The following is a 16,517-nucleotide window of genomic DNA, read 5'->3' on the forward strand; positions in this document are numbered from 1 at the left end:
TATTTGTGGGAGCTAAAAATAAATTAATTCACTCACATACATACACACACACACACACACAAATAATAATAATAATAATAATAATAATAAACCGGGGGGGGGTGGGTGGAGAGGAAGATATAACAACTACAATTTTTTTGAAGTTCTTACAACAAGCAAATGGAAAGGACATGCTTGGGTGGGAGGGGGAAGAGGGAGGAGGGAGGGAATTTTCGGTGATGGGACATAATAATCAACTACATTGTATATTGACAAAATAAAAAAAAAAGAGAAAGAAAGGGATAAAGCAAATATGGTATAATGTTAACATTTGGGAAGTCTAGATGAAGGGTACATGGGAATAACATTATTTAAGGTGAAGGTTATATGGGAGAACAAAAGTATCATTGACAGTGGCATCAAAAAATATCAGATACTTATGAATAAATTAATAAAGGGCATTCAGGACCTCTACACAGAAAGCTGCAAAACATTATTGGAAAAAACAAAGGCCTAAATAAATGGAGGAATATACCATGTTCATGGATGGCAAACTCGATATTTTAAAATATCAGGTCTCCCCAAATTGATCTATACATTCAGTGCAATTCCAGTTAAAATCCCAGTAGGGTTTGTGTGGGTATGTATAAACTGATGAGCTGACAAACTTTTACATGAAATACAGAAGGCGAAGAATAGCTAAGATTTTTGGAGTGGAGGACTTTACACTATTAGATACTAGGACTTATGACAAAGTTATAGTCATTAAGACAACTTAGAATTAGTGCAAGGCAAAACAAATAAATCATTGGAAGAGAATAGGGCCCAGCAATAGACAGATATGTGTAGTCACTTTATTTATGATGAAGGTGAAACTTCAGTACAGTAGAGAAAGGATAGTCTTTTCAATAAATTCATAGTTGGATAGCCATATAGAAAAAAATTAATCTTGACTCCTACACTTCCCAACATAAGCAAAAAAGAAAAAACCATCCAAGGGAATTACAGATCCTAATGCAAACGTAAACAGTGGTGCTTTTTCACATATGCGAGAATAAGTACTGGCTATAAAGAAAAAAGATAGATACACTTGAATACATTAAAATTAAAGACTTGTTCACTAGATTCACCATTAAGACAGTGAAAAAAGCAAGCCACAGATAGGAGAAGACATTTGCAATACATATAACCACCAAAACCTCATATCCAGTTTACAAGACTTATAGAAATCTAGAGGAAAAATGATCAAAAGGGGCTGGCCAGTTAGCTCAGGTAGAGTACGTTGTTATAACACCAAGGTCAAGAATTCAGATCCCCATACTGGCCAACTGCCAAAAAAAAAAAAGATCCAATGACCTGAACAGGTACTTAGAAAAATATTCAAATGGCCATTAAGTACAAAGGTATTCACCTCATTAGTCATCAAGGAAATGTTGTTTAAAACCACCATGACATCCTACTATATATCCACCCAAATAGCTAAAGATGATGTGGAATCCTTATATATTCCTGTGGGAATGTAAATTGTTACAACACTTTGGAAAACTAAGTATATACTAAAGCTAATTGCACTTATACCCTCAGGCCCAGCTATTTCAATTCTAGGTATATGCTCAACAGAAATGCTTATATATGGATACCAAGAGATATGTAAAAGAATGTTCATAGAAGCAATATTCATAATAGCTAAAAATGGGAAGCATGGTGTCCATCAAAAGAATAAATAAATACAGTGTGATATAAGACATTTCAATACACAGTATTATAAATGAACGAACTGCAGTGTGAAAAAACAGTGGTTCAACTTCACAAGTGTAATGATTGAAGGAATTTGAACATAAGCATACATACAGTATGATTCCATTCTTATAAAATTCGAAAAAAGGTAAAATTCACTTATTGTATCAGAAACTAGGATAGTGATAAAAAAAACAAGAAAAATAAGGAAAAAGAAACTCTTAATAGTGGTTACCTTTGGGAAAGTGGTAGGATTGACTGATTGGAGGGATGAGGGGGTGCTGCTAATGGTCTTTATCCTGCTCTGTGTGACAGTTACACAGTTGTGTTCATATAGTTATGATTCATGGAGCTTTATACACAGTGTATTTTCCTGTATATATGTTTGTGGTAGGCAACCTCTAAGATGGTTCCCAGTGATCCCATCCTCCTACTATTCATGCCTTTGTATAATACCCTCCCCTTGAGCATAAGCTGGATTTGTTGACTCAATCCTAATGAGTAGAATATAGCAAAGGGATGGGATGTCACTTCCAGTACTAGGTTATAAAAAGACTGTGGCTTCCATCTTGGGTACCTGTCTTATTCTCTTGGCTGGCTCATTCTGGGGGGAAACCAATCACAATGTCATGGGGCACTCTTAAGGAAAGTGCCACACGTTGAAAGACACAGCCCTACCAACAACTATGAGTGAGTCTGGAAACCGATCTCTCCTCCACCCCCAGTCAAACCTTCAGATGAAACTGTATCCCCCCTTAAGAGCTTCACTACAATTCATGAAAGACTTGAGCCAGTGATATCCAGCTAAACCACACTGGATTCTTGACCCACAGGAACTGTGAAGTGATAAATATTCATAATTTTAAGTTGCCAAGTTTGGGGGTAATTTGTTATGCAGCAATAGACAATCTTTCAATGATCTTTATGTTAATATATTTTTATAATATTTATATAATAATCTATCAGTAATCTCTATCAATAGATAAGATCTTTCACTTGATCTTAGCCAAAAGGCTGAGAAGCAGTAGATCATTCAAAATGTTTAAATCTATATTCAGTTGGTGAAATTGTAAAGCATTTTTGAAGTGGCTTTTGATGCAAGGCACTTGCAAAGCCATATGCTAGTATTGGATTTTTAGCAAGTTCAGAATGTGAATCACTATTCTATTCTGTTTTTCAGATTTGTCACTTTGAGTTTGTCTCTGATAATTGATCGTATTTTTTTTGGCCAAGTAAGTAAAGTATATTAAGCTAATAGCCATTTTTATTTTAATCATTCATTGCACTGAAACCTCAACCTGGACTTTTAACCCATTAATATTTCGGAACAGAGGCAAATCATTTTTTAAAAATGATATGGGATACACTAAACAAGACTTCTAGCATATGCCTTTGGTTCAATTTGCTGTGCTTTTTATGTAATAGGATTATATATTCCTACTTAATGTTTAAAAGCATCCATTTTGAGGCAGGGACATATAACTATATTTTTGTTAGGTTTGTAATAATAAAGGATAATTTTTAAATGACTTTAGTTGACCCCCTTAATCATCCAGAAATCAAATTAACCAAAATATTCTATTCTTCAATCATTTGGTTTGAGATTTTAATCTATAACTTTATAGCCTTTGCTTGTTTTTAGGTTCCCTTTTTCCCTCTTCAGTCATTTAATGACTTTTTGAAGCCTAGTACTCTCACTGTTGGCTTTGTGATCTTGGACCAGTTTTGTACCTTTCTTGCCATGGGTTCCTTACTGGAAATACTTTTGGCACCTGTCTCATAATGTTGTAGAATTAAATGAGGTAATGCATGTAAATCCTTACAACAGTGCCTGGCACAAGTGAACACTTAATGTTACCTGCTGTTCTTGCTGCTGTTGCTGTCATTCTACATGGTGCTATAATTCAAATTATAATGTATTCAAAGCTTTATCTTAATAGGTAATATGTGACATTGTAAGGTACTAGAGTAAAATTTTTAATATGGATACCATACACACTCATAAAAATTATTTTTTAGGATCCTCTTTATGGATGTAAAACTTATATTGCAAAAATATGCTTGAATGTTTATTCATGATTTTTGAGATTCATGTTGAATCTCAAAAACCTAGTGTTTTACAAGCTAACAAAGAGCACATCAAGGGCCGGCCCGGTGGCGCACTGGATAGTGCGCCGCTTGGGAAGCACGGCGGCGCTCCCGTCCGAGGGGTCGGATCCCACGTGTAGACCGGTTCCCGCTCACTGGCTGAGCGAGGCGCGGGAGCAACACCGAGGCTTGCGATCCCGTTGCCGGTCCCCGGTCCGGTACGGGGGCAACACTGAGGGTTGCAATCCGTTGCCGGACATGGAAAAAAGACAAAAAGACAAAAAAAAAAAAAAAAAGAGCACATCAATACTTAAAAAAAAGTTAAGAATGATTTCATACAGTCATTAATAAAAATTATTAATGTAAACTACTGTCTGGTTTTTATTAAATTATGATTTAATGTCAACATTCTGTCAAATTCCTTAATGCCAAAGGTTAATACTTTGCAATAACACATTTCTGTTTTTTTTCCTTCAACTATGCCAGTGGACTCTGGTTCAATTTAATTTTTTGAAATTTAACGTGCTGCAGAATTTGGGAACATTTTACGGTTCTCATCCATGGCATTGGTACTTCAGTCAAGGATTTCCAATTGCGTTGGGTACTCACTTACCCTTCTTTATTCATGGCTGCTTTCTAGCCCCAAAGAGGTACCAGGTACTTTTGCTGACTGTGCTGTGGACACTGCTAATTTATAGGTAAGATTTTATTTGTTCAAATAGTTAATTTTTAAAATGTTATCAAGAAATTAAATGAACTAAATTTTTCAAGAAGTAAACCGTTTATCTTTTGAAAATGCATTAACTCTTATTTTGTTAGTGGCAATTATTTTAGAAGACAGAAGTAGTAGTAATTATGCTGGTGCTCAGAGTGAATATTTCAGATATGTAGTTTGCTTAATAAGGATTACACTCAATTTTTAAGAAACTGAACAAATTTTATTTGCTTTCAAAAATCAGAAACTACCAAAATTTTAAGTATTGAAGGACCAGAGAAATACTTTTCTAAAATATAATGTGTATATCCTATTCTGAATTTGAGTAATATTACTTACTTGGATTGGTAATAGAAATACCTTTTTTAGAACATAATTGTACTTTATAACTTCACATTGACATCAAATGTTATGATTGATTTTAACACATCATAAGCATCTTTTAACTAAAAGATAAAGAGACTGCTTTCTGAAGCAAGAAATTCAGTATCGACAAGTATCAGAAAAATAAATACAAGGGTACTTAAAAAGTTCATGGATTCATATTGTCTTTTAATTCTATTTTTCCACAAACTTTACAAAGTACTCTCGTAGATCATGTGAATTTTATTTCATTTTTAACACATTAATTTCTCAAACTATCATGCAATGATAATACTTAATATTTTATTTTAATTTCTTTTTTTATTATAGTATGTTGGGCCACAAAGAATTCCGGTTTATCTATCCAGTTTTACCATTTTGTATGGTGTTCTGTGGTAAGTGTCTTTGTTTAATATAGAAAAAAATTATATAGAAATAGTTAAAAGACAATAAATGCTCATTAAACTCTATTATTTATTTTCATCTAGGCTAAATGAGAATGACTTATTAATTACAAATTAATTATATTACTGCAATATTCCTTTTGTAGTCTAAATTTTTTTTTCCTGTATCCTATAAAGTGATATAAAAACATAAGGATCCAATATCCAAAGCACCTATTGGTGGTGGTATTTCTGTTAGAAATCTTTCACTAAAAAATAAAGGAATACGTCTTTTAGAATAGCTATTTTAAGTTTATGGTTAAACTGCAAGGGTCTTCATTTTCACAAACAAAAACTGTATTTATAGCTGTTAAAACTAAAGTTTTCAATTCTTTTACACACAAAATATTTACCCCTTTAAGACTCACTATAATGCATATACAATTTTTAAAGTAATTCACTCTGATTTATTTTTGGCCTTTTCTCCATTTTTCCACAAGGTCTTTGCAGTATATTTTTTTACCTGTGACTTCTAAAAAATCTTACATTACTCAGCTCAGGACAATCTGATTTTTTACATTGCCTGGTTTAGAAAAATTATGAATTGAAACTTTATTGACTTCATGCTTAATTCAGAATAAATGACTGTTGGCTTCCTTCAAATATTAAGACCTTTAAAAAAATCACTGGGTTGGAAAAGAAGAAATGAATAACCAACTGGGTCTGGAGGCTAGAAAAAACTAGGGAGTTACAGGTTTCAAACTTACATTTTACTTTAAAAAAAAAAATCCCAATAAGCCCTTAAGTTAGGCAGCCTTCTTTGCCCAAGTGTACATGAACTACAGATCTCAGATCTATGTACTCTCTTCAATTTAGATAAACATACACATCTACATATCTGATACATCTAAAGTACTGAAACCAAAGTCTCAATTTATGTCATTTCCTTATAGTCTTACTTCATATAAAATGCAGGCATCTAACAGCTATTTGGCTAGTCTTAAGAATAGTGGACCCATTTCCCAGAGGAAATCTGTTCACAAATCACTATACAGATTTTAAAGTGTTGTTTCATTTTGTTTGTTTTTACAGCTACTTGAGTGTGAGTTATAATTAAATCAAGCATTGCTTATGTACTGGAGGACAAATATTTGTGTGTATGTATGTCCGCATGTGTGTGGTTTGGTTTGGTTTGGTTAATTTAGCAACTTGGTTTGATTTACATTTTCAAAATCTGGATGTTTCCAGCATTCCTTCTCTGTGCCTTGTTTCTTTACAGAGTATTTAGAGAAAGATTGAGTTGTCTGAATCCTTATTCCCAGTCCAAAAGATTGAATCTTTAAGTGGCAGGAACCTACTATAACCAGGGTCTATTCCCAGTCTCAGACTGAGATAAAATGCTGATGAGGGTTGAAGAGACACCCTTCCAATGGATAAGACACTCTTCTTTCCATCCTGTGTCCACTCACAAGGATCGCTAAAGGACCAAAATCTAGAAAAACCCGACTGCCTCACAGGATGTAATGTTTTCCTCCAGAGAGTATACCTAAGGTTCTTGAGTGGGCCAAAAGAATCTCTCATTCCTAGGAGACTTATACTTCCACTAACAGCCAGAGCTCTTGAATGCCAAGAGGTTCCAACGATAGGATCGATTAGGTGGTAAGCTCACCTAGACAGAAGTCTTCAGACATTTGGGAACATTATCAGACAGGAGTTCTTTTTGGAGTTCTTGACATTTTAAAATGACCCAATTTGACTCTTTCCTAACTACTTGAAATCTTGAGTTATATTACACCTCAAATTTCAGCCTTATTCTGTTCCTGTGTGACCTCTTTTAACCTGATTTTACATAAACATGACAACTTTATTTGCCATTGCTATCTAACAGGCCACCTAAAAACTCAGTGGCTTCAAACTTCATTTACAGGCTCTCATTTTTGCGGTTCAGCTGGCCATAGGCAGGTAACTAAGTTCTTCTGTATTCTCTCATCTTCCAACAAGGTTGGCTGGGGCTTTTTTCACTTGGGATACGCAGGGTTCCTCCAAAAGGAGGAGCAGAAATGTGCAAGGCCCTTTGAGGCACAGGCTTGGAATTTACACACTGTGGCTTCTACCATATTCTTCTGGTCAAAGCAAGTCTCAAAGCCAGGCCAGATTCAAGAGATGGGGAAATAAATACCAGCCTCATAATAGAGTTGGACACAGGAAGAGGAGTAATTGCAGCCATTTTTTCAATCTACAGTAACTTCTCTTGCCTATTTGAATTTTCCTCAGTCCTATAAAATAGGACAACTCTAGAAAACATACCTTCTGTGACTGGCTCTGATCTTTAGTGAACTGTATAACATTGTACCTCAGTTTCCTTATCTGTAAAAGAAAGGTGCTACTGGTTTAACAATCCTGAAATTCTGAGAATGAAGCTCTGTCATTTATGCTGATATGTTTCCAGCACCCTGCTATTGATTCTGGGTTGGGTGTCTGCTTAATCTGTTTTACCACAGTGGCCAAAGCAGACTTGCTTCTCTCTGATTGGGGTTTGTTTTTCCAAATTCTAATCTTTTTATCAAAATTGCATGTGCATTGTTTCAGTAGTCATTCCATAGGAGTTTGTTTTAAAAAGCAGTGGTCCCCCGTTCTTCCCTTTTCCCTCCCCAGAAGCAATCACTTAAACATTCTTTTAACTGCTCATTTTGATATTTATCTCTATATCTCTAAATAAAATACTTATAATGCCACTTTAAGATCTTTGTTTTAGGCATTACCTACTGACTGCTCACCATGGAAGATGAAAATATGGTTTTATTTCCTTAACAAAGTAGCAACATAAAATTCTTTGTGATACCTCCCTCTGTGCCCTGTATCATCATTATGGTTAATAGTTCAAAGTCTCACTCTTTCCCAGGTCCATTCTCCTGCATGTCCCATTACAGAATTGAACTACACTTTGTTTTTCTCATGTAAACACTGAAACTAAGTTGACCTAATAGCTTTCCCAAAGAGTATTTAAAAATGGAAAGGTTGGGGCCGGCCCATGGCTCACTCGGGAGAGTTTGGTGCTGATAACACCAAGGCCACAGGTTCAGATACCTATATAGGGATGGCCGGTTAGCTCACTGGCTGAGCGTGGTGCTAACAACAACAAGACAAGGGTTAAGATCCCCTTACCGGCCATCTAAAAAAATAAATAAATAAATAAAAATGGAAATTATCACTAATTGGTAGAACATGGTAGAGATTTTTTTCTTAACATTACATTTTCTGATAATTTTTGCCAAAACCAGGACGCATCTTTGCCACTCCTCAGTAAGTTTGATGGAATCAGTTAATGTACAGCCTCAGACTTTCCTGTCCTCAGTAAGAAGGAACTCAGTCATTGCTGAAAAATACGGATTGCCGCACTAAATATCCAAAACTTCAAAAGTATATATATCAAGCTAAATAATATGTGATGATTAGGAGATATGGCTGAGTAAAGAAAACAACTCATGAAAGGCTTTAGATATTCAAGTTGTTAGATTTTATACTAGAGCAGTCAACTGAGAAATAATGAATTAAAAACACTTTTTAAACAGTAGTGTGATGAGAATGATTTGATAAGAACTCAGTGTATTCTGTTATAAAAATAACCAGTGCTTATGGTACAAAGACAAATAAATGCATTAGTGTGTCATACTCAAATCATAGAACCCCATTCCCTATAGATAACTATTGTTTTTTGGGAGTTTTTTTTTTTTGGCAGCTGGCCAGTAAGGGGAGCCAAACCCTTGACTTTGGTGTTATGACATCACACCTAACCAACTGAGCTAACCAGCCAGCCCTGTTACCACTTTCTTATGCAGTTCTCCAGAAATTTCCTATATACCCACTTTTAAGTATCTTCTCATAGGCCCAGATGACAGGAACAAATTAAGTATTTGGGGGTGATGGTTAGCATCCAGTTAACAATGAGTTGGCTACTATGTGAAATGAAGGGGTCTACATTCTGACAACTAGTGACCAGGGCTCATACAAAGTCCCAAATCTTCAGTAAATAGGACGGGATTTTGCATTTTAAGTAGGTAATGTTTACATTATTTACATGGTGGTGATTATCAATTTCTGAAGCTTGGTCATTTGTAGTTGGATTATTTCAGTGAGAATTATATATATCTCCATATTTGCATGTGCAATTAAGTAGACTTTACTGGGTGGCAGCTACTAGAATCTTGTTGATTTCCTCTTTTAACTATTGAAGAAACAATACAATTTCTCTATAAGAAAACCATGAGCACTGGCCGGTTAGCTCAGTTGGTTAGAGCACAGTGTTATAACAGCAAGGTGAAGAGTTTGGATTGTGCCCAGCCCCATGTCCACTCAAAAAAAAAAAAAAACCATGGGTCCTAGGCTTCTCTTGTAGCTCACTCAGTCTGGCATTAAAACTGTTATGTATCTTTCCAACTCCCCCTTTACCAACTCCAGTTTCTGAAATCCCCTTGGGAATCTTTCAATGTCAGATGGTTTGAAAATCTCAGGCTTCAGATTCAAGACTCTTGACTTATACTATAAAGTCAGGTTCTTTTCTAACATGTGCACAAAAGTCATTTGATGATAACTGAATTTTTTAAAGATATATTCCCATATGTCAGATGTTTAGTAATGCTTATAGGGTGCTAAAAATGTATATAAAAAGAAATGCAGACCTCAAGGTTGAAATAAGGTTTTAGCCCAAAACTTAATTTTAAGTTGGAACTTGAAATGCATTTTTCCCTTTGAAATAATACGGTGACACATAGCTCCAAGAATATCCCAAAAAAGCTCATCTGACCTATATTATCGGAGAAGCCAATTTTGGAAGGCAGCTATGCTCACTACTATACCACCAATGACACTGGAGAAGCAACTTTTGAACGGCAAATATTTATCAGTATCCACTGTCGTCAGGAAACTAAACTATCATTTTACTTAGGCTGTGTTCCTTCTGTTACCACCATTTTTTTCATATTATTTTTCCAACACGGAGATTCAGTTCTCACCAAAATGACCTACCCTAAAATGAGCTAAGTGAAAGTGAAAATGATCACCACATAAGTAAAGCAAGCATCACCTAACTTAAGAGAAGCCCCCAACCCCACCAGTACTGAAGATGCTGGGAACACAAGCCACAAGCACGTCATCTTCCAGCATCCTACCCAGGGTGCCATTTTCATAACATTCACCACCACATATTCCCATTTTCTGTCACCCATCCATCCTATTGCATCCCTGATGCCAAAGTTTCGATAAAACTTCCGGTGAACATGTAGTGAATGAACAAACTGTTAAAGAGTTAGCCACTTTACCTATGTCCACTTTATACTGATTTGAACATTCCTGAGAGCAAGTTGTCTTCTAGGGCCTTACCAGGACAGGCTTTAATGTATCTTCTTGTAGTTTTAGCCCACTGAGGTAGATGTAGGTTTTGCCTATTAACCCAAGTAAGCGTTTCAAGTTTTATTTGCTGGTCTGTTCTGTGGTTGGAGTTAATACAGATGGCTTAACTTTTGGAATCTTACTTTATTCCTAGTAAAACTAATTCTAGTTCTTATCCTCTTTAGTAGGTTCTTCATTTTACCATTTCAAACATTTTATAAATATAGATCTAAGTTTTAAATAATAGGCTTAGTTTTCTTGATCTGACTACATTTTTTAATCACACCACTTTGTAGAATGTTCTTTGGTTAATCAGAGCTATTTCAAGATTAACAGTACTAGGAGATATGGATATGTGTTATTCCAACTCCTGAATGGTATGAACGGTGGGTACTGTTATCTAAAATATTTACAGAGGAGGAACAAAATGGAAAACACTGCCTTGGCGCAATGGGTATTAGTGCTAAAATTCTGGGCAGACCATGGTTTGGATGCTGGATACCCAAGTTCCAAAAGAGCTACTATCTAATTCCACTCAAACAGTGTATGTGAACTATGAACAAAGCAATGGGTATTAGTGCTAAAATTCTGGGCAGACCATGGTTTGGATGCTGGATACCAAGTTCCAAAAGAGCTACTATCTAATTCCACTCAAACAGTGTATGTGAACTATGAACAAAATGTCAAGGAAGCTTACTAACAAGCTTATTCCTCCTTTCCAGTGGAAAGGCCTGTTCTTTGGTATTTTTCAGCAGATCCCGTTGCTGGAGAATAAGACTATGGGAGAGGAGAGGGACTTTTACTTTTCATTTTATACCCTTCTGTTTTTCTACTTGTTTTTTTGGTTTTCACCACACACAAGAATTGCTTTCACAAATTCAAAAAGAAAAATGTTCATCATCTCCAAGTTGCCCAACACTAATGAAAGAAAAAAATGTAAGACACAGCTCCTCTTCTTCCAGAGAGATCCATACCACTCATACACTGAACACTGAAAATCTCCCAGGAGCCCCATGGCATGTCTTTCTAAGAGGACACATTACTGAGGCTTGTATTACACACTAAAATATCTACTGCTAGTGCTTGGGAGTTTAGGCATATGGAATAATTAAAATCCTATTTGTTTAGCAACTACTGTATGCCAGGACAGGCACTAAACATTTTTCCTAATACGTGAAAAAGTATTAGAAAAAACCAATGCTCAGCAAAGTGAAACAACTTTTACAGAGCTGGAATTCAAATACAGATCTGTTAGACTCCATAGCCATAATGTTTCCAACATACCTCAATGTCTTTTACTAAAAAAAGTCAAGACCTAAAGGACAGTACAATGACAGTGAATGGTCAAAGAAATTATGGTGACTTATTATCTCTTATTTGTCCATGACAGTATTACAGCTTGTGCTGTCTCCATGATAACCACAAATATATTTGCATTTAACATAAGAAAACAACAGATGGCCAGTGTTACAATTCAATGTGCCTATCTTTATATAGGATACTCACTAACCCACCTGAAAACGTGGAAGAAACCAGCTCTAAGTTTCCTGTTTTTATCAAATGTGCTCCTCGCCCTCTATACTGGTTTAGTTCATCAACGAGGTACTCTTGATGTCATGAGTCATATTCAAAAAGTCTGTTACAACAGTCCCAATAAATCTGCAGCTTCAATATTTGTAATGATGCCTTGCCACTCTACTCCTTATTACAGGTAATACAAGTTGTTCCACTGTATGCTATTATTAAGAAAATGAAACTGACTAAAATTTCCTTTCAGATTTCTGGATGTGAATTAGTTGATTGTTGATCAAATGATAAACTTTAAACTCCCACTCATATTTATTCACTGATAGATCTTAAAAACATTTAAACTGTGCCAATTAAAATCATGTAAGTTTATATAAACTTTAATATTCTTCAAAGAATTTTTAAACCGTTTACACTTAAATCTGATTTAAATTGATAAAACATTTTGTAGGTATTTGATACTTTTCTTAGTATACTTATCACTAATCTTACTACAGATCTTTGTGATACATCTTTTATTTACACAATTTTGCATTAATCTCAGAACAATGGATTCTAGTCCAGATATACTACTGGACTGTCACCTTGGTCTTAAACCAGTCTGGACATCACTGTGAAAATTAGGGAATGGAGCTAGATGATATTATAGTGCTTGAATTAAGTGTTTTGTGGAAATGTAAAATACTAAAATTGCCTTAACTATGCAGGGCATCCTTTTAGTCCTATGCTTGTATTTCAGGAAGCTGTATTAGTCACCAGTTGTCCAATAATAGTACAGCGGCAAAGCAACCAGTTTTCCTATAGAAAATTCTACACCTATTTAATTCAGTCTGGCTCTAAACAGTCTTAATATCATCATGGATATCATTTTAGGGGAATTTAATACTTTTGGAATATTCTACTTAATGGAATCATTAATGCCAATCATTAATACACAATTTTAAAAATTGGGGTTGCCTAGCAAAAGCCACAGGCTTGATGGAACCCTCAAGTATCCCTTCAACTTGAGGATTCCCTACTATATTAAAAAAACAGGTGAGAGGGACATTCATCCCCCCTCCATGCGCACAAGAGTGGTTATACTGCAGGAATAGGAATTCTAGAGGTACCAAGATGTTCTCCATACATATTTGAAATGGTTGATGTCTTAGGCTTTGTATAGTTCACCAAATTGTTATCTTATACTTTTTCAAAGCTCACAATGGAGGAAAAAGTCTGATGCCTACTATGGAATACAAGGCTGACAGCTTTTTCTCAGGAATTTCTGCTTTACCCTGGAAATAAACCTTTCAGCTAAATTATAATAAAAGTCATGAAGCACTAGATGTGGTGTATTTTCTGTGCATTTCATAGATAAAATAAACCTGTATTGCACAATTATTTAGCTTTTTTTTTTTTTTTTTTTTTTTTTTTGAAAGCTCACAATGGAGGAAAAAGTCTGATGCCTACTATGGAATACAAGGCTGACAGCTTTTTCTCAGGAATTTCTGCTTTACCCTGGAAATAAACCTTTCAGCTAAATTATAATAAAAGTCATGAAGCACTAGATGTGGTGTATTTTCTGTGCATTTCATAGATAAAATAAACCTGTATTGCACAATTATTTAGCTTTTTTTTTTTTTTTTTTTGAGATGCCGCACCACACTCAGCCAGTGAGTGCAGCGGCCATCCCTATATAGGATCCGAACCCGTGGCGGGAGCGCTGCTACGCTCCCAGCACCACACTCTCCCGAATGCGCCACGGGCTCGGCCCTAGCCTTATTTCTAATTGGATATTTTAAATCTTCGTATCAAGTGAGGTTTAATTTTTCCTGGGGCAATTATAAATATGGCTCTTTGCATGTCCCAAGTAACTAGCTAAATTGTCATGATTGGTATTATAGATGAATCTTTTTCTGTTCTAGTCTATATATGTCACAATAAAACCATTGCTTATTTGGATGTAATCAGTGAACATATGTTGCTCTCTATAACTGAATCTTATATAAATATATAAGGAAACAGGAAAAACATAATTTAAGGATGTGATCCATCCCCTTTCAGAGCAGAAAAGGTCTAAGAGAGCAAGAATCTTTTCTCACTTATGACCAAAGTTTTTTACCTTACTAAGCCTATGGAGAATCACTCTTGTATTTATAAGTTAACTTACCTGGTCCCAAAGACCATTTACTTTCTGGAACAGCTTGCTAATGCTAAAGAGCGTTGAGTCCCCCAAGCTTACCTACTTCCCTCCTTGAAATAGAGTTTCATGCTTTAGTTTGGGCTTGTAGTTTATGCTGCAGCTGCACAAGTACATGATATGAGAATCATGCGCTCCATATTTGAGAAAATGCATTCAAGGCTTGCTTCCTCACCTAAATTGGAACACAGTTTATGGATTCAGATTTCACATTTTACTAAGTATACATGATATTTCTTACAAGTAATATGAAAACTTTCACAATTTTTTTTTACTTATAATTATTACAGTAACTTTTCTTTTCATAGCCATGTTCACTGCCCGCTTCTAATGAGATTTCTCGAATGTCCACCTAACTTGACTGGAAAAAGTCAGTATCTTGATGAAGCAGATATATTTTACCTAAATCCCTTAAACTGGTTACATAAAGAGTTTAACAATGATGCATCACTGCCTACTCACTTGATCATTTTCAGCGTTTTGGAGGAGGTAAGTAAACATTAAAAAGAAGAAAACTCGTTATTTTTATTTTACCTCAGATTTAGCAAACACTCCGGTAAATAGACAACATAACCTTTTTTGTGGTCCCTTTCAATCCCCATATTTCATAATTGGTCTTTTCCCCAGTCAATACCAGCCCCAGTTCTATAACTATCAAGGTATGTTACTTACCATGTTAATTCTTTTATTAAGAAATGTGTTTTATTAAGAAAAAAGTTGTAGAGGAGCAATTAGAACAGGCAAGTCTAAAATTCTTTTGAAATAGTACTCAGCAAAATGTAGCCTTTACTTACTTAAACCTTTATTTAATTCTAGGAAATAAGTGCTTTCCTAATTTCAAGCAATTATGAGAAAACTGCTGTTTTCTTCCACACTCACTTGCCAGAAGGTCGAATTGGAAGTCACATATATGTCTATGAACGCAAGTTATAAGGGAAACTCAACAGAAGATGAAATTCTGAACTGTGTTTAGCTCTTTCCTAGAGAAGACATTGCTGGGTGGAACTATTCAGATGCTGTTTAAATATTTTAGTAAACACTGGGTAAGAGTCACGTAACTTGCCAAAAAATCTCGGTATAAACTGCTTTACCAAATATCACTACTGCAGAAATGTATAAAATATCAAAGTGTACAATCACATACTAGTACAATGCCAGATTTTAAATAAAGACCATTAGTTTTCCTTATGGTGTACTTTTATTGTTTCTTCCACAATATTCAGATGAGCAAGAAATTTCACAAGAGAACAAGTCAGCAAGCTCATAAAAAGGCAGCAAATTCTTCACAAGTCAACAGGCTCTTGAACCCACAAAAAGACAAGAAATATAAGATTATAAAAGGTTAAAGATGAAATCCATTACAATGTACTTTTTTCAAGCTGTACTACTGCAAATTTAACAAAATCAGTGTTAATTACACTTTGTCATGTATGATTTGAGCTTGCTTTAAGCTCACACACTGAAAGGAAGTCTCGTTTCATGCACACAATCTATTGCATGCCCGGCTTCCTTAATAAAACTACAGTTGAACATTTCCAGTGCAAAAAATTCAACAAAGCCAAACTACAGGAAAATGCACGTTAGTAAGCTTCTGACTGATGCTTTTGAGTAACAGTATAAAGTCATCAAACTGATACTTAGAAATGGGGAAAAAAAGACACTGTCATCTTGATAGTTTCATCTTAGTTTCAACACCAAACATTGTAGAAAGCATCCATATTTCTCTTACAGTTTTCTAATTTAATTTAATCATGAGTCAGTATTTAGGATCAAAAGGTAACTGCCCCAATTCTATTTCAAGATTTGCCATGTGTCTTCCATTAGTGCGACCATATTTATGCCATTTACCTTCCCTTTTATGTGGCTGAAGGTGCTTCTGCTCTTGTTTTCGATGCCTGGAGTTTTCAATATTTACCATACGTTGCTTTTTATCAGGTCGACTGAAAGCAGTAAACACATTTTTCATCTATGTTAGAGTTCAATTTATTTAAATTAAAACAATTTTAATGTTTTTCTCCATTAATCTATTACTGAACACTCTGAAAAAAGATGTTAAATTAATCTGAAGTATAATCCTAGTATATCTATTCCAAAAAAAGGGGGGGGGGGGGTCAGATTTACTTTTTTTTTCTTAAAAAAAAAAAAAAAAAAAAAAAAA

General features: G+C 35.0%; 2 protein-coding genes across 2 annotated transcripts in view; one reads left to right on the top strand and one right to left on the bottom strand.

The window, feature by feature from the left end:
• Window positions 1–15,543, top strand: part of PIGB (phosphatidylinositol glycan anchor biosynthesis, class B) — a 38,802-nt gene extending 23,259 nt beyond the window's left edge. The window contains exons 6-11 of the mRNA XM_008584268.1: window positions 2,897–2,948; window positions 4,291–4,502; window positions 5,213–5,277; window positions 12,151–12,364; window positions 14,668–14,848; window positions 15,176–15,543. Of these exons, the coding sequence (XP_008582490.1) occupies window positions 2,897–2,948; window positions 4,291–4,502; window positions 5,213–5,277; window positions 12,151–12,364; window positions 14,668–14,848; window positions 15,176–15,292 (841 nt within the window). The 3' untranslated portion in view covers window positions 15,293–15,543. The remainder of the gene's footprint in view (window positions 1–2,896; window positions 2,949–4,290; window positions 4,503–5,212; window positions 5,278–12,150; window positions 12,365–14,667; window positions 14,849–15,175) is intronic.
• Window positions 15,539–16,517, bottom strand: part of CCPG1 (cell cycle progression 1) — a 40,913-nt gene continuing 39,934 nt past the window's right edge. Inside the window, exon 9 of the mRNA XM_008584265.1 lies at window positions 15,539–16,299. Coding sequence (XP_008582487.1) covers window positions 16,116–16,299 — 184 coding nt within the window. The 3' untranslated portion in view covers window positions 15,539–16,115. The remainder of the gene's footprint in view (window positions 16,300–16,517) is intronic.

The sequence above is a fragment of the Galeopterus variegatus genome, unplaced genomic scaffold (genome assembly GCF_000696425.1).
Source record: "Galeopterus variegatus unplaced genomic scaffold, G_variegatus-3.0.2 Scaffold3192, whole genome shotgun sequence".
Taxonomy (NCBI): Eukaryota; Metazoa; Chordata; class Mammalia; order Dermoptera; family Cynocephalidae; genus Galeopterus; species Galeopterus variegatus.